Here is a 26805-nt window from a genome sequence, read left to right on the forward strand (position 1 = left end):
AGGGTAATAATTTCCATAGATAACCTTTTTAATGATAAAAAATTGAGATAACTAAATAATTTAGCTCGTTTATTTACTTATTTGTCTGGTATTTGAGTGTTTGTAAAATAAACTATTATTTAGTATATTATATGATGTAATTTTTTTTTAAAAATTATATGATGGGAATTGAATCTCAATAATTAAATATATGTGCTTGGAAAGATGAATTTAAGGAAAATTAATATGAATAATCATGATTGTGTGATGATAGGAGTTATAAAAAACATGATAATTAACAGAAGCATGAGTATATTTGGTATGATCATCAGATGGCGGGAGTTTGACCTCAAACTCAAAAGGTTTTTTTTAAATGAGATCTTAATTTTTAAATGTTTTAATTATAAATCTATTTCACCCTTTTCTATCATGATAACTAAGAGGGGATTAATCAAATCCTAGTAGCGTAATTTTGTGTGGAATATTATGATATTGTTAAGATGCATATTACACTTCTTATCTATTTTATAGGTAAATAGAGATAATTTTTTTGTACTCATTATAAGGCTTGCTGTCATTAAAAATACACTTATAGCATACTCTGTTTTTAGCAAAAAATAGAGTATGAAAATTTGATAGAAAAGTCATTCATCCCTTCTTTGGTATATTACCATTTCTAACACAAGAAAGCTTTGAGTTGCCAGTTGATCTATTAGAAAATTAATATATGTTTCACAAGCCAAGAATAGTTGCTCTAGTTGGCAAAGGGATTGGCCAACAACTATAAAGTTGTGGATTTGAATTTTACTGTTAATGTGAGAACTTTGTTAGTGAGCAATTCGTTAGTAACTTTATAACCCAACTTATCCAAACTTTTGTACTATAAAAAAATAGGTTGGGGTTATTGTCACAAGGCCTGCCCTATGAGCTTAAAGTCTATTTATTATTTAATATACATATATATAATATATTATTTATGTAAGTGTTGGCTTTGATGGCCTTAAAGCCTATATAAAGCTTTTAAAGCTTAGTGTGTAAGACTATTTAAAAGGTTAAGGATAAAGCTTTTTTAAAAAATAGACTTGCAAGTTAGGTATTTGATAGGCTTAGGGTTGAATTGAGACAAAAGTCTTATATAAATTTTAGGCTGGGTTTAAACTTTTAGTTTATTTAGCCAAAATTTAATTTAACCTATTTTCACCTTTATTTGCAAGGGTAGGTTCAAATTTCATTGTAGATGTTAAGCTTGTTACTAAATCTTGGTAAAAGATAGAAAGTAATTATTAAAAGAAAATGTACATAATAATTTCCTTCCTCAAGAGCAATATGTGAAAACATACAGAAACATTTTAAACTTGTATATGCTATCATTTTCCATTAGTATTTTTTTTTTAAATTTCTTTGTTATTACCCATTAGCAATCTCAGCGACGACCCAGGCCTAAGTATCTTTGAAGATTTTAGTTAGATAATATAGAACGAAATAAAAATATAATTATACTCTATTGAAGTTTATTTTGATTTAAATATTATTTTCTTTCTCCATTCTAACAATTTATAGTAATCTACTGTAATAGGAGTTACACAAGTTTTGATTTTTGGTTTTTGTTTGTCTTTCCGCTTTCACCTGTTAGTAGTCAAAAAGTTAGGGTCAGAGTGGAAGTGATCAGGCATGTGAGCCATAAGAACTAGAGGATTTGCCCAAATAACATATATATTACTCACAGCATGAAGAATACGTGGGGATACAAGAACAATGACTATTATTACAGATATTTGAAATCCAAGATAAAGAAAGATAAGATCTAGTCAACATGGCAATTTTTGACATGTTGTTTGGAAGTACAATTGCAGGGGGTGTTCTTAGAAAATAAAGTATGATAAACCACAAACCAAATCAAAGTTCAGACAAATAGAGTGATCTCAAGAGTTTCATGTCTTATCACTAAGCATACTTAAAAGCCAAATACATCTTCAGGTTTTGAGAGATCATCCTTCACACTGACCAAGCTTGCTCTTGCATCACTGAGTCGTTCTCCAAGATGCTTATTTGAGACTCCAACTGATCCAGCCAGGTCAACTTGTTATTATGATTGGCTTGCATATCCGTCACTCTTTGTCGAACAGATGCCAGCCACATCTTGTCAAAGCCAAAATGTTCCAGTTCATAGTATAGATCTTCAAATTCATTCATCTTTGAATTATCCATTGTCTTTGGTGTCTGAGTTTAAGAATGCCAACATGTCAGCCAAGGATTTATATCCCACCTTGCAAATCCTAGGAGTCCTTTGTTTGCGTTTCCATTGCCATAAATGTGGATATTTGACAAATGCCTCTTCGAGGAAGAAAGCACGCCTTGCCTTAATCTTAAACAGACCATGAAAATCAATCAACTCCTCTGCTGGAGGGTGCTGATTTGTTGAAGACGAAGTCCTCAGTGCTTCTGCAGTCAGGAGAGTGGTAGTGATGCTACTACCTGGTGAAAGCACTGTTGGATCCATAGACAGAGGAAGAGACACTACAAATAACAATGATACCAATTTCAATTTAAATATTTAAAATAGGAGAAAGTTTGGGAAGTCATCGCAGCAAGTTGCAATTTATTTGAAGCTTGGAAACATTTCAATTGAAATTTTAAAGTGGCTAACAGTTTGTGCAACTTGGATATGTACATTAGTTCTTTTGATTAACTCAAATGATACCTTTGTAATCTTCAAGAGCTTGTTGCGAGTCTATCACAATCTGTGGCGGTTCAAGTTTAACCTGTGGTTGTTTCACAATCAACTCCTGTATATATGATCAACAATTTTAGCCTTTTAGTTTATCCTCTGTATCATGTTATCCCATGAAGAAGAGTGCAGTGAGCCTACCTGTGATGAAGTTCCTACTGTTGATTCTTCTGACGCAGGATTTTTATGAAGACTTCCCTTTGATGTTTCTGTGTTATTCTGCACATTAATTGATAATTGATGCATTTTAGTTTCTAAGTTTAACTTCAGTGATCAACTTAATTTTATATACCTAAAATATAGTGTAATTTACTGAGAGTAATTCACAAATGTAAAAGAAAGTAATATAAATTTTGCTCTTAAAGGCCTTCTTGAGTGTCAACTACTAAATCAAATTCTTGCATCAAGACTTTTGATGCATCTTCTTCTACGACACCAGCAAGCCTTTGGACTTAAAAAACGAACTTCCTGTCAAGCTAGCAAGTGATTGTCGCAATTGTTAGGCTAAGTTGTAAATAATAGTGTGTGCCAATGCGCACTAGTATTACCTGCTTCGTAGCCTCCTCACCATCTTCTTGTCTTATTTCAGAATCTAAACAAGAGAAATCCCTCAACTTTGGACATACCACCATAAACCGTTCATCCAATTGCCACGTCACATGATAATTTTGTGGGCAAATGCTGATGACGTTTCGCAAGTTAACGAGCTTGAGTTTTTTCATAGCTGGAAGGTGAATGATGATCTGGTTCTGATTTTGATCTTTTTCATGATTATCTTCACCAAATACATATTGCAACTCAGCATCATCTTCTATTTCAAGACTCTCTAGTTGCAGAAGGCCACTGGCAAGAGAGATCGGCATTATGCATTTTAGATTTTCACAACTTTTTACCCTGACTTGGTTCAACTTTGGGAGCACAGGCCTTGCTGAAATATCATCATCATTGTCAACTGTAACCATATGCCTCAGTTCACCACAACCTATCACTTCTAGCTCTTCTAACATCACCATTTTTGAGCACAGGTAGCTGTGAAGAGAGATGCCAATTGGCTACAGTTTGTTATAAACATCTTCTGTAACTTCTCAAAAAGGCCAGAAGGAGGTGGACCATGGCAAAAGGCTTCCAAGCATTTCATGGCTTCCACTTTCAACACCTGCAACTTGGAGAAGATGATTCTAGCTTGATATGATTGATCATTTGTGGTGTCGATCAGCCATTTTATGCAATCAGAATCACGAAGCACAAATTCTTTTAACTCATCCAAACATTCACCCTGTATTGGAAATATGTCAGGAACGATGCTTGTACAATTCCCCAGAATTTTTTCAAAGAAAAGAACCTCTAGTGTCTGGGGCAATGCCTTGACTACTGCGTTTGGGATAGAGGCATCAAAATTATTTATTGATATGAGTTTAGACAACGAATAATCATCCTTGGAAGTATTTACGGAGCCTCCAATTTCTAAATGATACCTTTGGAGTACATTAAAGGAGCTAATTCGATGACAAATTTCAGCAACATTCTGATGTGCCTGCACCATATCTGGAAGATGATCTTCAACAAAATACAGCTCCTCCAGTTGGGAACATCTGGTAAGCACCTTATAAGGATTCCCTCCTATTTTGCAATGTGACACTTCCAATAATCTTAACGCCTTTAGATTTGCTAATTCTTCAGGCAGCTCTTTCATTTCACAATATAATAGCTCAACAGTGTGAAGCATCTCCATTTTTTGAAAAACAGAGATATCAATTAATGTCCATCCTCTCAAACAAAGAGTTCGAAGCATTTTTAGTCTATCAATTGATTCAGGTAGCAGTAGAACCGGGTTCATCCCAATAGATGTATTTTTTATGGCTAGCACTTTCAGTTTTACCATCTCCTTGAAAAACATATATGGGAATTTTGATGAGTATCCACCATTATTGGACACAACTAGTATCTCAAGTTCCGGGCAAATCAACTGATCTGGAATTTCTCTTATATCATGGCAATATAATCTGTTTGTATCTTTCATATATTTTGCCTCCGTCAAGGTTACAATCTGTCTAGGTCCCATACTCACTTGAGTTTTTTCCTTTGATTCCCATAAGGCCAAATCATGTAACAGGTCGTGTAATTTGACATATTGTCTTTCTTGCGATAACAAACAGTACTTACTGAACTTATCAATGGCTGCATGCACTTTGGACCTAGCTCCTTGATATGAGTCAATACCTTGAAATATGCCCAACCCAAATGCAAATCTGATTAGAACTTCAATAGCGATTTCTAAATGCTTGGGGAATAGAGCACATAATAAATAGAGTGATAGCTCCTCTGCATCATGCTTCAACGAATCTAAACTGAATTTCAAAGATGTGAAAGCATCATCCAGTCCTTCTTCAATATTTAGCGGCCATCCACGTTCTTTCAATGTTGCCAGTGCGTCTTTCCATGCAAAATGTTCTTGGCCCCTCAAAATACTGGCCGTAGCTTTAATTGCAACAGGTAATCCACCACATTCACGAGTGATCTCGCAAGCTGCTTGTTGGAATGTGTCTTTTATTTCTCCAGCATGACGTTGGAAAAATTGCCAGGATTCCTCTTCTGTTAAAAGTGACAAATAAATCATTTCGTGAAATTCCATGATGTCACATATCTGTTGCCGTCGAGTACTAAGAAGAACCTTGCAATTCTCACCAATAGGAATTCCGATGGCTTCAAAGTCAAGCTCTTGCCACACATCATCCAGAATTATAAGAAATTTTTTATCAACCATTCCAAATTCCATGCACAGTCTTGCAGCTCTAGATCGTACATTTTGCGCTATAGGCCCAAATTCCAGGCCCATCCAGCTTGCAATGCTTTCTTGAATAGCATGATAATTGGGAGGGTGGGACACAACAACAAATGCTGTCTGGTAAAGTTTAGAGTCATTCACTTCCTTGTGCAATTCTTTTAACAGGGTTGACTTACCACAACCCCCCGGTCCACAAAGCCCAATTTTTATCTTCTTATCATCTCTCAGTGCCTTTAAGATGTTGTTGCGTGCTTCTTCTGTGCTCTTGAATAGAATGAAATCTTCTGCTGGGCCCATGGGTTGAAGTAATGGCAACAGTTCTCGTCTCAAACTTGCATTAAGATACTTCATTGCTACCGTTTCCTTCTCTGCTTTCTTGCCCACAATATATCGACGTATCCAGTTTGGGCAAGCCCCATAGCAACAGCTCTGGCTTGCTTCTGCTTTATGTTTAAGCGTCTCCGCTTTTCCTATCAGATACTCTGCTTTAAGCAATTGACGCTGAAGGACATATGACGGCTCTTTACAGTTGGCTCTCTCTCTTCTTAATTGGGCTAGCATGTCATTTGTGGTTGACATTAAGTTGTTTTGTTCATCACCCAGCTCTTCAACAAGCTCATTGAACTGATAACAATAACGAACCTCCCGTCTCATCGCCGACACTCAATTTACTAGAACCCCTGCCCCAAAACTGACTCCCAATTCCGCATCGGCCATTGAAAGTGATCTAACCTGAATAGAAATGAACAGAAATGTGTCATTCATGCAATAGCAAGGTAAGTACACCATAGACGAATCTATAGTTACCAAAATTCATTTGAAGTTGAATGATCGGATAACATATATCGAAGATGCGTGCGTCTAAATTGTTTGCCCTTATTTTATAGTTATTGTTTTAGAATATGTTTTATTGGCATAATTACTAGATTGTATACTTTCCATTAGTATATTATAAATCATAATGGAAACTTTTTAATTTTCTTTTCTTTTCTTTTTTCTTTTTGATGAACAAAAGACTTGTTAATTTGTTGTGTTTGTATTTTTGTAGGACATGTAAGGAGAATTTCATTTGAGGCCCCTCAAGCAACTTTATTACTCTAAATTAGGTCCCTAAGATTATGAAATTCTACTGCAAGCCCAAGGGCTCAACCTGTATTTTTTGTCAATTGGGTAAACACCTCCTCTGGAAAAAACCAAAAAAAAAAAAAAAAAAACCATCCTACCAAAAAGAAAATTTTATTAACAAGTGCCTGTGCGTTAATCAATAACAAGCCATGCGTGACAACAATAAATTCACTTGATCCCTGTCAACGAGGTTAACAATCAGGAAAAAGAAGAAGGGGCATTTAAGTAATTAACAAAAATATTTCCAGATTGAGCCTTTCAGTTTGCAGTGGAATTTCAGAATCTTAAAGTGCTCAATTTGGAATAAAATTTTGAGAGGCTTAGATGAAATTCTCCCTTAGATGTAAATGTTATTTGCACTTTCCTATTAAAAGAAAGAAATAATGCAATTTGGAATGTGACAGAGATCAAACTAAGATTCAAGTCAATAATAAAATTGAAATGAAAACATCAAAATTCAAATACCTAATCTAGTATAGTAACTTGATGTTATTGGTTTCAATTTTCTATAATTCCCAAACAAAAAATTTTAAACGCATGAATTTTATATGCAGTATTTTAAATCTGAAATTCTCTTAAAAGTATATTTGAAATGGAAGAGACAGTGATGCACACAAACATTTTCCAAGTTCCTAATTCCAGGAAATTCAAAATATATATGTAAGAGGGAGATCGGGGAGGAAAGATAGAGGGAAAAGATCTAAATCTGTTTCACATTCCTTTCCCCCAAAATCACTTAACCTTAAATTTAAAGCTTAAATACAGTTTAGCTTATCCATGACATAGTTAATCCAACTTTGCATACGTTTACTGCCACTAAAAAAGAAAAAATCAGGTCATTGGGTTATACATATTACTGAAACTTGTAAAATTTTTAAGTAAAAAATCTTCAATAATCCATCATAAAATGAAGAATGTTTATTGCAACTTACAAATTACTCTACTTTTTAACAAGTAGCGAGTCTTGGAAAATAAATCACTTAAGGTCTTTGCTTTCTCATTGGCAATTTAGGTATTTGGTCCGTAGCTAGAATAAACTGATTGCTTAGGGCATTTTATAATGTTTTTGGCCTGATAAGAGAACTATACCCATCTGAAAATCAGGCCATCTATTGCAAACCAAAGAATTACAGGCTACACACACACATACACACATAAATAAAAAACTAGTCTTACCACTACCTGCTTCATAGCCTCCTCATCATCTTCTTGTCTTATTTCTGAATCTAAAGAAGATGCATCCCTCAACGTTGGACATGCCTCCACAAACCGTTCATCCAATTGCCACTTCACACGATAATTTTGTGGGCAAATGCCGATGATGTTTCGCAAGTTAATGAGCTTGAGTTTCTTCATAATTGGTAGCTCAATGATCATCTGGTTCTGATTTTGATCTTTTTCATGATTGTCTTCGCCAAATACATATTGCAACTTAGCAGCATCTTCTATTTCGAGACTCTCCAGTCGCAGAAGGCCACTAGCAAGAGAGATCGGCATTATGCATTCAAGATTTTCACAACTTTTTACCCTGACTTGGTTCAACTTTGGGAGCACTGACCCTACTGAAATATCTTCATCTTTTTCGACTGTAACCATATTCCTCAGGTCACCACAACCTATCACTTCCAGCTCTTCTAACATCACCATTTTTTGAGCACAGGTAGCTGTGAAGAGAGATGCCAATTGGCTACAATTTGTTATAAACATCTTCTGTAATTTCTCAAAAAGGCCAGAAGGAGGTGGACCATGGCATAAGGCTTCCAAGCATTTCATGGCTTCCACTTTCAACACCTGCAACTTGGAGAAGATGATTCTAGCTTGATATGATTGATCATTTGTGGTGTCAATCAGCCATTTTATGCAATCAGAATCACGAAGTACAAATTCTTTTAACTCATCCAAACATTCACCCCGTGTTGGGAATATGTCAGGAACGATGCTTGTACAATTCCCCCGAAATTTTTCAAAGCAAAGAACCTCAAGTGTCTGGGGCAATGCCTTGACTACTGCATTTGGGATAGAGGCATCAAAATTATTTACGGATATGAGTTTAGACAACGAATAATCATCCTTGGAAGTATTTATGGAGCCTCCAATTTCTAAATGATACCTTTGGAGGACCTTAAAGGAGCCAATTCGGTGAAAAAATTCAGCAACATTTTGATCTGCCTGCACCATATCTGGAAGATCATTTTCAACGAAATACAGCTCCTCCAGTTGGGAACATCTGGTAAGCACCTTATAAGGATTCCCTCCTATTTTGCAATGTGACACTTCCAATAATCTTAATGCCTCTAGATTTGCTAATTCTTCAGGAAGCCCTTTTATTTCACAATATGATAGCTCAACAGTGTGAAGCATCTCTAATTTTTGGTGAACAGAGATATCAATTAATGTCCATCCTCTCAAACAAAGAGTTCGAAGCATTTTTAGTCTGTCAATTGATCCAGGTAGCAGTAGAACTGGGTTCATCCCAATGGATGTATTTTTGATGGCGAGCACTTTGAGCTTTACCATCCCTTTGAAACAAGCATCTAGGAATTCTGTTGAGCATCCATTATCATTGGACACTAGTAGTATCTCAAGTTCAGGACAATTCAACTGATCTGGCATTACATATATATTACGGCCATATAATCTGGTTGTATCTTTCATATAATATTCCTTTGTTAGATCCTCTAGACTTTGTCTGGGACCCATAATCACTTGAACTTTGTTCTTCGCTTCCCATAAGGCTAAGGCACGCAACATGTAATGCATTTTAACACACTGCCCTTCATCATGTAGCAGCAAACTGTGTCTTTTGAATTTATCAATGACTGTTGGCACTTTCGACCTTGCTCTTTCATATGACTTGACATCCAGAAATATGCCTAACCCAAATGCAAATCTGATGAGATCTTCAATGGCAATCTCTGAATTGTTAGGGAACAGAGTACATAATGAATAAAGTGATACCTCTTCTGCACCTTCCAACTCATCAATACTACATTTTAGACATGTATAAGGATTATCCGGTCCTTTTTCAATATCTAGTGGCCGCCTACGATCTTTCAATGTCGCGAATGCTTCTTTCCACTCATGAAGTTCTTTAGTCCTCAAAGTACTAGCCACAGCTTTAATTGCAACAGGTAATCTGTCACATTCATGAGTGATCTCTTGAGCCACTTGTAGGAATGAATCTTCTACTTTACCAGCATGCATTTGAAACAGTTTCCAGGCATCCTCGTTCGTTAAAAGTGGCAGCGGAATCACTGCATCTTTATCAAATTTCATCATGTCAAATATACGTCTATTCCGAGAACCCAGAAGAACCTTGCATTTCTCACCGACAGGAACTCCTATGGCTTCTAAGTGAAGCACATCCCACACTTCATCCAGGATTATAAGATACTTACTTTCATCATCCATTGCATCAAATGCCATACGCAGTCTTGCAGCTCTATCTTGTACATTTCGCTCTGTCGGCCCAAATTCCAGGCCCATCCGGCTTACAACGCTGTCTTGAATAGCTAGATAATTTGGAGGATTGGACACAGTAGCAAATGCCGTCTTGTAAGGTGTGGAGTCTTCAACTTCCTTCTGCAGTTTTTTTAACAAGGACGACTTACCACAACCCCCCATTCCCCAAAGCCCTATTCTTATCTTCTTATCATTTCTCACTGCCTTTAAGATTTCTTTGCCAGCCTCTTCTGTGCATTTGAAAGGAATAAATTCTTCTGATGGGCCCATGGGTCGAAGTGATAGACGACGTGATAATAGCTTTGGCCCCAATTTGTCATGGAGCGTCTTCAATGCTTCCTTGTTCTTCTTTGCTTTCTTGGCTACAGTGTATCGACCTATCCAGTTAGGGCAAGCCCCATTGCAACAGTCCTGGCTTGCTTCTGCTTCCCCTTTCAGCTTCTCCGATTCGGCTATGAGAACTTTTGCGTCCTTCACCTGCTCCTTAAGGTAATCCGAAGGCTCTTTAGTGTTGACTCTGTCTTTACTAAATTGGGCTTCCATGCCAGCTCTGGTTGACTCTAATTTCTGTTGTCCAACATCCATGTCTGTAACAATCTCATTGAATTCATAACAATAAAGAGCTTCTCGTCCTATTGCTGTCACCGCACTTGCTGCAACATTCGCCCCCAAACTGACTCCAAAGTCGGCCATTGAAACTGATCTGACCTGAATAAGAGAGTGTAGAAAGTAAGTCATTCATGCAAATAGCAAGGCAAGTGCAATAGATGAATATGTAGTCATCAAATTTCAAAAGCGTTTCAAGTTGAAAGAGGCCACCGTACATATTGAAGATGCAACGTGTCTAGCATTTTTCTTTTATTGTATAATTATGTTTTTTAGAATTTTATTTATTGACATAAATATTACGGTATCATATTCCCAACACATAAGTACTCTCTTTAGACATTATTATAGGAGGTTTGTTTACTCTCTCAAACAAGTTCTGATAGTAATGACTAGAGGGAGTGTCCATAAATCATAATGATTAGTTACGTTTGCATTGTGTTTCAGCACGATTATCTTTTATATGTAATTTATTGTTATTAATTTCACATTCACATTTAAAGAAAAAGAGCGAAGGCCGGAGTTAATGGGAGAGGTTCGAAACTAAAATTCTAGAAGTCACAATCCTATTAAATTGAAATGAGAAGCCAGAAATTCATTCAAATCTTTAATGTACCTTTGAAATAAGAAATCGTTTACCTATTTGAGGGATCCCCCACCCCTCAAGAGGGAAGAGGGAGGATAGCGAAAATCAACATCTATTGTACGTAGAAGCTTACGCATAATCTAAAATCTCAAGTACTAAAATTACATGGTACTGTTGGAGGGGAGAGGATTCTCTTCTCTTCCTTCCCATTCTCTTTCCTCCTTTTCTCAATTTCTAACCATTAGATTAAAATTTTGGATAATTCAAATTTGATCTCTTTTAAATATTTTATTACTACTTTACTTTTATTGTGTTTTTAATGTTTTTCTTAAATTTTAGTCATTTGAATTTTATCATTTACATTTTTATTAATTTAATAATTTGACAATTTTTAAGAGATCAAATCTGAATAGTTCAAATCTAATCTAATGGCTAACAAGAAAAAGAATGAAAAAAGATGGGAAAGAAGAGGGAGAGAATCTATACCTTTCTTGGAGCACCCAAAAATTTCTATTGATTCGATCTTATAAATATGGATCCTCTCCACTATTCAAACTTATTTAGATACATCTTGGAAGTAGTATCCTTCCTTTCTTCTTATTGATCAATCACAACGTAACCCTCTTCTACTTTGTAAGCAGCTGCTTCATGCTTGCCAACACCACATGGTCCTTGAAATTGCGTATGCTGCATCCACATTGCCTCAAAATATGATTTGGTTGAAAAGCAAAATAACAAGGGGTGATGACTGATGATTAGAATATATTCGAACTTTGATCAATCATGTCAAAAAAATCTTGCTACCACTTGTCATTACATACACCCTAGTCAAGCAGATCTCATATATGCCTACTAATGAAGTCGGTAATTTGAATGAGCTTGACGGATTAAATTGAACCCGCTTGAAAATATTTAGGGTCTAGCTTTAAAAAGTTAGGGTTTTTATGTTTAAACCTATTCGAGCTACCCAAATAGGGTTAAAGAAATTCGGGCCAAGCCCAATTGGGTTCAGACTTGGCCCGAATACCCAAATAAAAAAATTTATTTTTAAAAAATATATAAAATATAATAAATATTAATTAATTTTTAAGTTTTGAGTCATTCTATGCTAAGATATCTCATATATTTGAGTCCTATACATCATTTAAGTATCAAAAATATATATTTTATATTTTTATAAAATAAAATAATTAATTTTAAAGTTAAAAAATTAATTAAAAATGATTTTTAAAATAAAATTCGGATATTTGGGCATCCCAAAGCCGAAGGAGTTCTAGTTGGGCTTAATTATTCGAGCTTTTTTGAGAATCGGGCCTATTTAGGTTTGGACCTATTTGGGTTGGGCTTATTCGAATCGGCCTACTTAAATTTTTAGTTATACCTACTATTTTTCCTGCCGCTTTTAATTCTCCATATGTAAATGGTTCTTTCTGCTTCTATTTACACTAACCCGCAAAAATGGATCTAATCTTTAAAAGGATTGCATCTATGCAAGTTAGGTTTAATACCTTTGCTCTACTATAAAGAGAGATGCAATATAATTGAAAGCATCCATCATTTATATCTATTCATAGTACTCGATGACAGCTTAATTATCCCACATTGTTTCCTTCCTACCTTGTAAGGCATTACATTCACCATTCAAAATCCTACTCTTAACTGTATGTTGAGGAACTAATCCGTTCTCAAGTTTACTCCTCAAATTATTCTCCTACCAATATATCCCAATACCACCCACAAATCATATAGGTTCAATGTAAATGAGATGTTTCATTATTCAAGTAGTTTTTCTTTTGCTTGATCAAGGTTTAATGAATGCAACCAGATTTGGTTTATTCTCCCTCAACAGATCATTGCACGCTAGTGCAAACTTGTTACTTGCTACTTCCCAAAAATTGTAGCACTAAAGGAATAGCCTGCTTATTTACTCATGTTTACCTCTAGGACCAAGTATTCCTCCTGGCCTAAATCCACATTCATGTCCATGCACAAATCATTGAATAGAAAAATCATCCATTTTGATTTCTAAATAGAAAAATATATTTCTACTCGATTGTTTGGTTTTAAAATAGAAAAATATGAAAATATATTTGTCCAACATGATTTTGAAATATTTTTATGGTGCTAATTTTACTAAACATAAGGCAAAATATATTGATATAAGGGTATAGCATCATTGTAAACTTCATTTATTTTATTTTCTGCATGTTTTTTCCTGCCAAACACAAGAAAGGATAACATTGGAGCTATTTGAAACTGTTTTTTATTTATTGTTCTGAGAACTAGTGTTTTGTAAAACATGTTTTGAGAACAAAAAAAATATTTTTCTTATTTTTTCTGTTTTTTAAAATAATATTTTAGTTTTTATTCTTTAAAATACTTTTTAAAAATATGTTATCAAATATTTTTTTTTTGTTCTTTTGTTCTAAAAATAGAAAAATATTTCCATAACATATTACCAAACAGGTCCATTATTTCTCCAATTTTATTTTCTCTCTCTTCTCTTTCCTCCTAACTTTTCTTCCCATCCCAATAAAGTAGTATAGTTAGCTAGGGATATTAGGTGAAAAAATTATGCTTAAATAGAACATGTTATATTATAAAATATGTTGGAGATACTTGTAATTAATAAGGCTGGAGGAAGTGTTTCGCATGTAAATTTTAATATTGACTTGTAAATCTCAAATGTTTGATATGTAAATATGATTATAAAATTTATTAAATTAATAGCTTTCTTTGATCCACAGTTACCGGTCAACACTCCAATCAAATAAGGTAAGTCTAAAGGTATTTGTGTTATTTTATTGTTAGAAATTAGTTACCACTAAACCAATCCTAAAGAATTTGAGAATGTTTTATTCAAATTCCACAATTCATAATTTTCTTAAATTCTTATTCTGTTTTACGCCCCCTCCCTTCCAAAATTCGGGAGGGCAAATAATAAATTATAATTTTGTCATGCAAGGATTAAATGCCTATTTTTTTTTTTAATTTTCCAAACTGTCCAAACAAACAAATCACCGTATCCAGATCCCTCATGGATCATTCAACAAGACAGACTTAGGTCCAAGAGTATCATCTCATTTGTGCTATGCAAACTCTCCATTGGTCACGTCTCTCGGCTACCGCGAGCGGAGGAATGTGCAAATCTATCCTTTAACTATTTGGGAGGCGTGATTGGTACATTTTAAAAGGCACTGGAAAAAGAAGAAGAAGAAGAAGGCACAATGTCTCTTAATTTATTTTAAAGAGTAAAAATGTCTTGAATTTTTTATCCCTAAAATGACTAGTATTCTAAACTTTTTTTAAAACTTTCAGGTACAATATTACCCTTTCCTTAAATATGAAAAAAAGTTATAGTTAACATGATGAAGAGTATTATAATATCTTTCATTCTCCTTCTTCTACATTTTCCTCTATTTGCAACTTCCTAGCTTATCTTATCTCCCATGTCTCTCTGAGTTCTATCTTCCACTTATGTTTTGTTTGGATGGGGGGAGAATATGAGAGGAAAAAAATGTGAGAAGAAAATAAAAAAAATAACTTTTTTTCTTGTTTGGATGAAAAAGAAAAAGTGAAAGGAAGGAAGAATATAGGAGAAAATTGGGTGTGAGAGTCACCATATTTTCTCTTCACAAATGTAAAGATTTTGAGAGGAAAATATTTATTTCACATATGCCCTTTTGCTTCTTCACACATGAGTATTTGCTTCATCATCTTTTACCCTTTATTTTTTTGCCTCATGACCTCAATGTTCTGATTTACATTATATTTGCTATAATAATTTATTTACTACACTATAATAAGTGATACTAACTATTATAAAAATAATTTAATACTGATTCACATAATTTTTATGATGGTAAAAGTCTTTAGCTTAAAAATTAAAGACCTCGCATTACTTTGTCTTAGTGTTGTGCATGTCTCCATCTTCTTTGTAAACTGCATGTTTTTATAAATATGTGCCTTTCATATTTTTATGATATTATGAATATATATTATTTTTTATGTTCTGTTTCATATGCTGGTTGTGGAACTCATGACTATAAGTAAAAGCAAAATACTCTCACCAACCAAACAAGAGCTGAATTGAAATTTATTTATTTAGTTACTATATTTAATTTTAAGAAATTATACACTTTTTAATTTTTTGTAAATAAAAAAATAATATATTTTTACTAAATTATTTGGTTTAAAATATAATAACATGAAAGTAATTTCTACCAAATAATTGATTTTAGATTATTTTGATGATGTTAATTTTTATATAATGTTTACTTTCAATATATTTTTACACATCTAGTTACGTTAAACATATATATTTAATATAAGAGTATTATAATTATTATAATATTTACTCATTTTTTTCTTATTTCTTCTGTGCGTTGAAAAATATTTTTTTTAATTTTACTTTTTTTTATTTTCTTTTCTTATATTTTTTTTTTCAACTTTTCTTTTCATTTAAATGGAGAGTCAAGTGGTGAAATGAGATATTGAAATTCGAACATGGCGTGGAACCTTTAGTCACATATCCAAACTTACTACTCACGAACTCTGTTGAGTTCTTCATAACGGATTTCAGATCCCCGAGAATCTCGCTTGCGACGGTGGAATTCAACTCCTCCAGAGTGTACAGAGAAGTCTCCTGGTACGTAATCATAGCGTTCAGCCACTTCTGAACGTTGTCGATCTTCGACGGCGAAAGGATCTTCCCGCCGCTGCCGTCGCCCTCCAGCGACGATTGACTCATTGAGTCAATCCACTGCATCATCAAACACGATTCTGCACCCATCGATCGCCTTCTGAACACGCCGATCCTTCACATTGACTTGAGCTTGGAAGGGAACTTCGAGAGATTGGAGAGCTCATCACGGCGACTCGGAGACAGAGCTTGAGAGAAGATCTGGATCGGAGTGTTAGGATTATGGAGGAACGAGATACTGGATAAACACGAGTGGGGTACTGAGTGATTGTTGTTCCATGAATTCACCATTGTCGAGATTCTTGCTGCCAATCTGACCATGATTGCATGTCCCTCCTCCGTGTTGGTCGATATGGGTTGCTGTTGTTGCTTTTTTTTTTTTTTGGGGTGGTTTCTGGATATTTGTTCTATTTGTTCTTGACTTACAAGCTTCTTGACTTATGTTTTTTATTTTCTTCCTCTCTACTCCTTGTTTTCTCACCGATGGATGCTGAGGTGAGAAGATTTATTGTTTTTTTATTGTTGTTGAAAATCTGCTATTCCATGATCTTTTTATTTTTCACGAGAATGACTGCAATTTTCTATCTGCATTAGTGGAACTAGGGATGTGCATAGCCAGGTCGGACTGGGCAATGAACTCGAAGCATGACCCAGAAAGTGGACGGGCTAGGTCTGTTAGCCCGACACCCCACCTTGCCCGAAGATTGACCAAGGTTTGTAGGGTCAGGGTCGGGCTGATGAGTATCTCCAAGTCCAACCTCCGTCCCTTTTTTTTTTTTTGTAAGTTGGTGCTTAAAAAATTCAATCAGGAAGAATAAATTGATCACAAAGATGAACAAAGGGCAAAACTTTCTCGAGCGAGTGACGAGAAGAAGGATCGATTAGAAAGAAACTTCATGGGATCGGAGCTACGAAAGAGCAGGAGGTGGAGTACGAGGCGTCGTTTGTGATACCTGTTGGAATATTTATTTATCTATTTGCATTATTTAATGAATTTGGATTGCTCTTTATAATCTTATATGAATCATAATAAGTGAACTATATAATTAAATTCAATAAACAGAAGTTCAATTTACAACTCTACAACTATCACTTATTTTCTATTTTTTAATTAATTGGATCAAAGTTAATGAAATATAATTAATTAATTTATTTGTTAAAGTGGCTATTGATTTGATTATATAAATCAATATACACCAATTAGTTGATAACTACAAAGATAATTTAGGTTTTGTATTTAGTCAATGAATTTTTCACGCATGCATATCACTTTAGTATTATTAAATTTATATAAATTGAAAGCCTAGAGTTAACACATACCTGAAAATTTGGAAGAAGTGGGATCTGACTCTTAAATCGGAACTTAATAGCTTGAGATTCCAACCGCTGATCGTGGCAGCCACCTGGCTCGTCAACACCACCGCCTCTATTAATTGGAAACGACAACGTCGAAGGAGGAGGAGCTGACAGATCTAAGAAGCTTGAAGACGGAGCAGAAGGGATGAAGGAATGTCGACGCCGGAGATCTGAAGATGGAGGAAGTCGACGGCAAAGAAATCAGGGGAACATTGCGTCTTCGAAAAAATTAGGATACAAATTGCGCGCCCCGAAAGACTTCAGGAAAGATTTGCACCATTTTTCTATATGTACATAGAGTACATGTTTTTATATAATTACTCATTATTTATGGATACAAACTAGATAAGATTATGTTGACCTTGAGACTCTTCTAACAGAACCGCGTACTTAGATCTTAAACCCAAAATCATTAACTAAACTTGCACAATCTCACATGGGCTAAGGTATGAACAATAGAGGAAGAGAGAAGTTGGAGGAGAGAGTGGACTTTTTCGTAGTTAGTGTAGACAAATGTGAAAAATCACAATTTGAATACTTAATACAAATAAATGCAAATAAACAACAAAGAAGAAAAAATAAGAAGCAAATGGAACTGTGAAAAGCAAGAGACAAATATAATGTAGGCTAACCTGATATAGATGGCGGCGGCTTCAAAGATCAAACTTCTTCAAAGCAATCGCAGCTCCCTCTCCTTCTCTGTTTTCTTTTCTTTTTTGAAGGAAATAAACTGACGGCCAAAAGAAATTTGAAAAAAAAAGTTGCGGTGGCACAAGAATCACCAGAAACAAAAGGATTTTCTTTTTTTAAGAAAATAAGCTGATGATTAAAAGAAAATTAAAAGAATTGTTTTGGTTCAGAGTCACAAAAATCACAAGAAGCGAAAGGAATTTTTTTTTTGAAGAAAGTAAACCTATGATCAACAGAAATTTGAAAGAAATGTTACGACCGCACAAGAAATCACAACAATCAGAAGGATTTTATTATTTTTTTTTGGAGAAAAATAAACTGCTGATGAAAAGAAATTGAAAGAAAGGAAAGATACGGCAGCAAAAGGAGACAGAAATCACAACAAACAAACGTATTATATATATATATATATATATATTTTAAACTTTTCTTGATAAAACGACTCAGAGAAAGCTCGAAAGTGGTGGTAAGGACTCAGAGAAAAGACTCAGATAAAACTCAGAAAGTTCGACGGCATTGAAGCGAAATTTGCAGAATCCGATGAGAGATTATGGGAAAGGTAAGGCGGCAAGCAAGACTTTGTTTAACGAGAAAAGTCCACTCTCAAGGCCTTTTTTTAATTCATAAAATAATTGACACTACAAGTATTAAAATGTCATTAACAGCATCAATCACTATTAAAAACATCACTGCACCCCTGAGATCAGCTTCGGTGTTCATCACATGATTAGCAATCTTAACCATTTAAAATTTTAATTTAAACAGTTCAAATTTTTATTATTTTATTTTAAATTTGATAAAATAAAAATTTTAAATTTAATAAATCTACTTTATCATTAATTTGAATAATATATATTAATCTGAATGATAAATTTAATATTAATATTTTTATAATTTTTATAAATTAACGATCCAAACATATTCTGAAATTTTAAAATTTAAAATTAAATTATTTTTAAAAATTTAAAAAAAATTTAGTAAATATAATATTAAAAAAATAAAAATAAAGATATGTTCAAAATGAATTTTCAAAAAAAATTATAATTTAAAAATTTTAAATTTAAATTATACAGAATATATCTGAATAGTTAATTTATAAAATACTTAATATTAAATTTATCATCTAAATTAAATTTATATTGTTTATATTGATAATAGAATAGATTTATTAAAATTTAGAATTTTTATTTTATTAAATATAAAATAGAATATTAAATCTGAACCTTTTTAATTTGAATAATTCAGAGCATTTATCATGTGATAAGTACTGAAATCGATCTCCTGCACCTGCACCCCCCGCTCGCGCGTTTTAAAAGAAAAGAAAAGAAAAGAAAACGAGAGCGCGCGCGTTTTTTAAAAAAGAAAACGGGCAAAGCCCAATGAACTTTATTCATTGGAACTCAAGTGTGGGATGGAAATCTCCCTCTGCTTTCTATTTTGGGGTATCTTCTAAAATTTTCTTATAGTTTTTAATATAAGTCACTTTGCATGAATATTTAGAGTATTTTTTTTTCCTCAAAATGCCCTTCCTTAATTAGGATAGAAAGAATGTTTGATTTTCAAATTGATAATATTAATTACTGTTAAACTTATTCAATTTTAAGACCAGTTTAATAAGGTAATTAATTTTCCTTGTTCGAATTAGATAAAAGTAACTTATATTAAGAGAGTGTGTGTAGCGTGAGAGAGAGAGAGAGAGAGAGAGAGAGAGAGAGAGAGAGAGAGAGAGAGAAGCTCATTATGAAATGGCCCTAGGTTTTGGAAGACCCTCCTATCCATTACCCATTGTGGTTCCTCAGGAAACCACAATATACACAACGTGAAGAAGAAAATGAGCAAAGTAGGTACCCCCTGCTATTATAAAGAGTGATGTCATTAAGTGCAAGAAGAAAATGAACGTTTTTGCCTTTCAACTATTTTTCGAGAGCCTAGACTTTGAGAGCAGGGTCAAAACCAAAAATTTTTATTTAGAAAAGTTGAGATGATAAAGTATATAATAATTAAAAAATTTAAATATATATATATTATATATTATCAACATAAGATAAATATTCTAACATATACTCCCTCCATTATAAAATATAAGGTATTTTTAATCAAATTTTACCTTTTAATAAAGTGGTTATTTACTTTCAAACTAATTATATCTTTTCATATTTTATCCTATTAAACATCCTATAATAAATATAAAGTTACCATTAGTAAGGGCACTTTTAAAAAAGACAATGATTATACCTCAAAAGATTAAAAATACCTTATTTTTTAACATTTAATTTGTTAAAACATGCCTTTTATTTTTAAATGGATGGAGTATATCTATATTGAATTGTACACATATATAACAATATATATATATATATATATATATGTATGTATATTATATTACGTTTTGCTCATCAATTTTCATGATATAAAAATAATTAGTTATTATATTTATGATAAATGTTTTAAAAATTTTCCTTTTGACATAGATTATTATCAAATGGGTAAAAATTTTATCATGCTTATGAGCATTAAATAATTTAAATGTATCATTAGAATTTAAAATTCTGTTCAATGTAGTAAGCTCTATCATTTATTTATTAAATTTACTATTTAATTCTTTTAATTGATAATCGTAGTAAATAAATATATCAACACAATAATAAAACTCAACTTATCAAATTATATGAGAGTAAAAATTATTTATACCATAAATTTCTTTCAATATATCAAGCACATCAATACTTTTAAATAAATAACTTATGATAAATATCAAGTACATAGCATTCAATGCTATCTTGAGATTTTTGTTATAGTACTTAACAAAGTTTGTTAATAATAGTTCTCATAATTTTTTTAATCAAATATAAAATAAAAGCAAAATAAAAATGACATCAATACTTTAAAAAAATGTATAGCATTATCTTGTTAAAAATAAATAGATTATATGACAACCACATCTTTAAGCTATTGAAATAGTTGCTCTATATATACATAAAAGACTACATATAGAATTGAAATGAGAATTTTATATAGTATTTCATAACTTTCATGATGTGCTAACTTAAGAGAGTCGAAAATATATAACCTTTATATTTTATCCAAAAAAAATTAAAAAGTTTTCGGGCCATGACCCCTGCCGGGTCCCCCCTCTCTCCACCCCTCCTTTTGAGTATGTTGGTGATAAGAATCTTAAAAACTAAAAAAAATTGCAAAAATTGCTATAAGGGCAAAAAATACCCTTACAAAAACTTAAAGAGAAAAAATATCTTTTTTTTTAATTACACTTAATGGTGTTACTTGCTCTTAACAGCATGGGAAGAATTGCACCGCTTTTATAACTTTAAGGACCACATTGCATCACTTAAAAGTTTTTGGAGTTAATAATATGCTCCTTCACCACAACATATTTTATCTATGGCAATGGCTAAAAACCCTTGCTTATATGTATAGGCACTACTAAGTAGCATTAGTGCTCCTAATGAAGGGAGCAAGAGATTGGTGGGAGACAGTGGGACCTAAGGATGATTCGACACTCACATGAGAAGAGTTTAAGGGAAAAAAATTGTTCAGGCATTACTTTCCATCAAAGTTAAGGTCTGAGAAGGAAGCTGAGTTTCATGCTTAAGCAAGGAAACCTATATGAGGACACATTCATTGCTAAGTTTCAGGAGTTATCTAGATACTCCATATACTTGTAGTATAGGGATGATTCTGAATGGAAGGTCAAGCGCTTATTGGAGAAGGCTAGACCAGAATTGAGGGAGCAATTGATCTGAGACTATAATGAAATGTGCATAAAATTGCAAGTAGTAGCTCACAGTAAGAGGGAGGTTGAGAGAGAGAAGAGGGGGTATTCATATAGTAGACCCCCAACCTATCCCCAACCACAAGAGGCATTGAAGAAGAACTATCAAGTTCAAGTAGCTCATGAAACCAGGGAAGGCAGAAGGGTCCATTTCAAAAGGGCCAAGGACAGAGGAGCTATCATAGTGGTTATTACAAATTATAGAGGGGCCCAACAGTATCTACCCCTGCTCCGAGTACAGTGAGCTCTCAGCAGTGCACTAAATGCGGGCGTCGTCATTTCGGACAGTGCTGGGTCTGTTACATTTGTGGGAAACCCGGTCACATTGCAAAGTTTTGTGGGGACAACCAGGGCTCAAATATGAAGAACCCTTCCCAACATCCTACTGTCTCTGGTCGTGTGTTTGCTCTTACTCAGGACACCATGAACTCCCCAGATGCCATTAGAGGTAACATCAAAATCCTTCATCATGATATTGTTGCACTATTTGATTCGGGTGCTACACACTCTTTTATTTCTGAAACTTGTGTAAAGAACCTTGATTTGCCTGTGTGTATTTTACCTTTTGATATGAATGTGTCTACTCCTGCGGGAGAATCTGTGAGGACCGCTAAGGCATGTCTTAACCTAGTAGTCGAGTTTAAAAATAGGAAAACAACTATGGACTTAATTATCCTACCACTGAGAGGTATGGATGTAATTGTGGGAATGAATTGGATGGCTGCAAATGGTGCTATCTTAGATTGTAGAGAGAGGAATGTGTCTTTATCTTCTTTGTCGGTGACCCCAGTCGAGACTCAAGATCATGTTTTCTTGTCGGCGGCGCAAGTTGATAGATATATGAAGAAGGGTTGCCAGGCCTATATGATTTTCTTCTCTATCCAAGCTGAGATTGATGAAGGCGTGAAGAATATCTCAATTGTTAAAGAATTTGCGGATGTATTTCCAAACGAAGTCTCCGGTTTATCCCCAAAGTGCGAGGTAGAGTTCTCAATTGAATTGGTAGCCGGTACAGGGCCAATTTCTAAGGCTCCTTATCGGATGTCCCCTTCAGAGTTAGCGGAACTGAAAAAGAAAATTGAAGAGCTACTTGAGAAGGGTTTCATCAGACCAAGTGTTTCACCTTGGGGATCTCCAGTCCTTTTTGTAAAGAAGAAGGACGGAAGCCTCCGATTGTGCATTGATTATAGACAATTGAACAAAGTAACCATCAAGAACAAATATCCACTTCTGAGAATCGATGATTTGCTGGATCAGCTTGTGGGATCCGCAGTTTTCTCAAAGATTGACTTAAGGTCAGGGTACTACCAATTGAGAGTAAGAGCGGAGGATATACCTAAGACAGCATTTCGGACGAGATATGGGCATTATGAATTCATGGTGATGTCGTTTGGACTTATGAATGCTCCTGCGGTATTTATGAATTACATGAATAGGATCTTTCGACCCTATTTAGATAAGTTTGTAGTAGTGTTTATTGATGACATTCTTATTTATTCAAAGGATGAGGAAGCTCATGGTGAGCATTTAAGAATTGTCTTGCAAGTTTTGAGGGAAAATAAGCTTTATGCCAAATTAAGCAAGTATGAATTTTGGCTCCAAGAAGTAAAGTTTTTGGGCCATGTTGTGTCCAGAAATGGAGTTGCGGTGGATCCTAGCAAGATTGATGCAGTGATGAAGTGGGAACAGCCAAAATCTGTGACGGAGATACGAAGTTTTCTAGGTTTAGCAGGTTATTATCGTTGCTTTATTAAGGAATTTTCGCAAATGGCGATGCCCTTGACTAAGCTGACTAAAAAGGATGCCCCATTTATTTGGACTGATAAATATGAAGCTGCTTTCAAGAATTGAAAAAGAGGTTAACCACTACTCCAGTGTTGACTATTCCTAACCCTGTGGTGCCGTACACTCTGTACACTGATGCTTCTTTAAAGGGTTTAGGATGTGTTTTGATGCAAAATGACCGAGTGGTTGCCTATTCTTCCAGACAATTGAGACCACACGAGGAAAATTACCCTACTCATGATTTGGAGTTAGTTGTAGTTGTGTTTGCTCTAAAGATATGGAGACACTACTTGTATGGATCTAAGTTTCAAATCTTCAGTGACTATAAGAGCCTGAAGTATTTATTTGATCAAAAAGAGCTTAATATGAGGTAGCGACGATGGATGGAATTTCTGAAGGATTATGACTTTGAATTACATTACCATCCAGGTAAGGCTAACGTGGTAGCTAACGCCTTAAGTAGGAAGACTATTCATGCTGCACATTTGATGGTTCATGAATATCATTTGTGGAACAGTTTTCATGATGTTCCAGTAGATGTGATTGAACATCAAATGGCCGCACTCCAAGTAGCAGACTTTGAGAGCAAATTCTGGGAAGATCTCAGAGTCTTACAGCAGAGTGATGACTACTTGAGCAATATAAGGAAGGAGATAGTGGCAGGTAAGGCCCCAAATTTTACCATCTCTGATGACACAGAGATGAGGTATAAAGGTAGAGTTTGTGTACCTAATGATCCAAGATTGAGAAATATCCTTTTAGAAGAAGCTCATAGGAGCAAATATACAATTCATCCTGGTATAACTAAAATGTACCATGATTTGAAGCGAGGTTGGTAGTGGCCAGGAATGAAAAGAGATGTAACCGAATTTGTTTCTAGATGTTTAACGTGTTAGAAGATAAAGATAGAACATCAGAAGCCAGCTGGAACACTACAACCGTTAGATATTCCAAAGTGGAAATGGGATGATATTTCCATGGATTTCATCACTGGACTGCCAAGAACACCCTCAAGTAAGGATGCTATTTGGGTGATAGTAGATCGACTCACTAAATCGGCTCACTTTTTAGCGATCAAGTTTACCTCTACATTAGAAAAATTTGCTGAGATATACATTAAGGAGATAGTTAGTCTTCATGGTATACCCTCTAGAATCGTGTCAGATCGTGACCCAAGGTTCACTTTAAACTTTTGGGGTGTGCTACAGAAGGCTATGGGTACCAGACTAAGTTTTAGCACCGCATACCACCCCCAAACAGATGGACAAACAGAGAGGACGATCCAGACTTTGGAGGACATGTTGAGAGCTTGTGCCATTGAACTACCAGGTAGTTGGGATAATCATTTGCCATTAGCTGAAATTGCTTATAATAACAACTATCATTCTAGTATTGGGATGGTGCCTTATGAGGCCTTGTATAGAAGGAAGTGTAGATCGCCTTTGTGTTGGACAGAATTAAGTGAAAGGAGTATCATTGGTCCAGAAATTGTAGAGCAGACCACCTAGAAGATTGCAATGATTAAGCAAAAATTGCTAACAGCTTAAAGCCGACAGAAGAGCTATGCCGATAAAAGGAGACGACCGTTAGAGTTTGAAGTAGGAGATCATGTATTTTTGAAGGTTTCTCCGGTGACAGGCATTGGTAGATCCATTAAGGCAAAAAAGTTGACACCTAGATTTATGGGCCCGTATGAGATCTTGGAGCGAATTGGATCTACTACATATAGAGTTGCATTGCCTCCACAGATTGCAGGTATCCATAATTGTTCCACATATCACAGCTGAAGAAGTACAACCCAGATCCCTCCCATGTTATTAAACCTGAAGAAGTGGAATTGAGGGAGAATTTGACCTTTAGATCCGAACCGGAGCGAATTGAGGACTTTAAGGACAAACAACTGCGTAATAAGACCATCCGACTCGTGAAGGTGATTTGGAAGGGTGGAGCCCTAGGTGATGCTACTTGGGAGACCGAGGAGAGTATGAGGCGAGATTATCCACATTTATTTGCTTAGGTACATAGTTTTTAAGTTTATCTATTAAATTTTGAGGACAAAATTTCTAAAAGGAGGGGAGAATTGTAACATCCTGATTTTTATATAATAAAGAAATTGTGGAATTTAGGTTTTGAGGAAAAAAATGATAATAATAGGAATTTATATTATTTGAGGTTATTTAGAAATAATATTATGGTTAGGTATTTAATTATGAATTTAAAAATTTAAATTTAAAATCACATAAGCAATATTTAGTTAAGATATAATACATAAATAATTTTTTTATGTGTGTGTTAAAAAAAAAGAGAATGTAGAAGGAACAAAAAAAAGGGGGGGAAGAAGGTTGTTGTTTCTAAGTCCCACATTGGTTAGATGAGGGAAGAGAAGAGGTGCCTTCATGTATAAAAGGAGGGGGTGTGTGCATTAGGAAGCATGAGAGGCTAAGATGCAATTTAGAGGAAATTGCAACTTTTGGCCCAAAAGTTTGAATAATTAAATTCAAACCTATAGTTTTTTTTAATATAATTTTGGGACCACAATCCCATTTTTATATTATTTTTCTCTCTTCCTCTCACGTTGCTCGGCGTTTTCTCGCAAGGGGGGATTATTTTCTTTTTCTTCAAGTATGTTCTAACATTCCTGTTTAGATTAGCATTTAAAAATTTATTTAATTACAAAATTAATTTTATAGTTATTTTCTAAATAATATTAGCTTTCTAGTGATATGATTATTTTGTAGGATAGAGTAAATATTCTGATTAGGATTTTTCTATAGGATAGTTAATCTGATGATATGATGGAGTAAAAATATAGGTTAAAACTCTTAGGGATATAATAAATATTATAGGATATTTTCTTGAGGTTGAAACTCATGTTTAAGAATTTTTAAGTTAAAATCTAGATCTATATGGTTGAATTTATGTAGAATCTGAGATGTAGGGATGAACCTCTGATTATTAGATATTTATTTAAGTATGAATGGGTATTTTTGAGGTTATAGAAAGGTGATTTGAGGCTTCAGGATAATTTTAAAATTTTTAATTTATTTTTGGACGAATTTTTAGAATATAGAAGGATGAAATTGTGATACTAGAAGTGATTTGAGGCTTAAAAAATAGTTTATTAGGGTACGAGAATTTTAGAAAAGAATTTGGGAAGTTAAATGAGGTAAAAATCTTAAATTAGTGTTAATATGGATTATAGATCTAAGAT

General features: G+C 34.1%; 2 protein-coding genes across 3 annotated transcripts; both read right to left on the reverse strand.

Moving 5' to 3' along the window:
• Nucleotides 1-1724: 1724 nt before the first annotated feature.
• On the reverse strand, nt 1725-17742 carry LOC129310804 (probable disease resistance protein At4g27220). The gene is made up of 6 exons (XM_054952715.1): nt 17691-17742; nt 17294-17499; nt 7800-10787; nt 2849-2926; nt 2681-2765; nt 1725-2496 (listed from the first exon to the last, which is right to left on the reverse strand). The coding sequence occupies exons 1-6, from the start codon at nt 17740-17742 to the stop codon at nt 2180-2182; spliced, it is 3726 nt and encodes a 1241-aa protein (XP_054808690.1). The 3' UTR covers nt 1725-2179.
• Nucleotides 3580-7925, reverse strand: LOC129312199 (disease resistance protein At4g27190-like). 2 transcript variants are annotated; one of them, XM_054954827.1, is made up of 2 exons: nt 7794-7925; nt 3580-6224 (listed from the first exon to the last, which is right to left on the reverse strand). In XM_054954827.1, the coding sequence occupies exon 2, from the start codon at nt 6144-6146 to the stop codon at nt 3714-3716; it is 2433 nt and encodes an 810-aa protein (XP_054810802.1). In that variant the 5' UTR covers nt 6147-6224; nt 7794-7925; the 3' UTR covers nt 3580-3713. The 2 variants fall into 2 exon arrangements, with proteins under 2 accessions (XP_054810802.1, XP_054810803.1); XM_054954828.1 differs by lacking the exon at nt 7794-7925 and adding an exon at nt 6300-6343.
• Nucleotides 17743-26805: the final 9063 nt, after the last annotated feature.

This window comes from Prosopis cineraria, unplaced genomic scaffold (assembly GCF_029017545.1).
Source record: "Prosopis cineraria cultivar Desert tree isolate PC_DT_omini unplaced genomic scaffold, ASM2901754v1 PC5, whole genome shotgun sequence".
NCBI lineage: Eukaryota > Viridiplantae > Streptophyta > Magnoliopsida > Fabales > Fabaceae > Prosopis > Prosopis cineraria.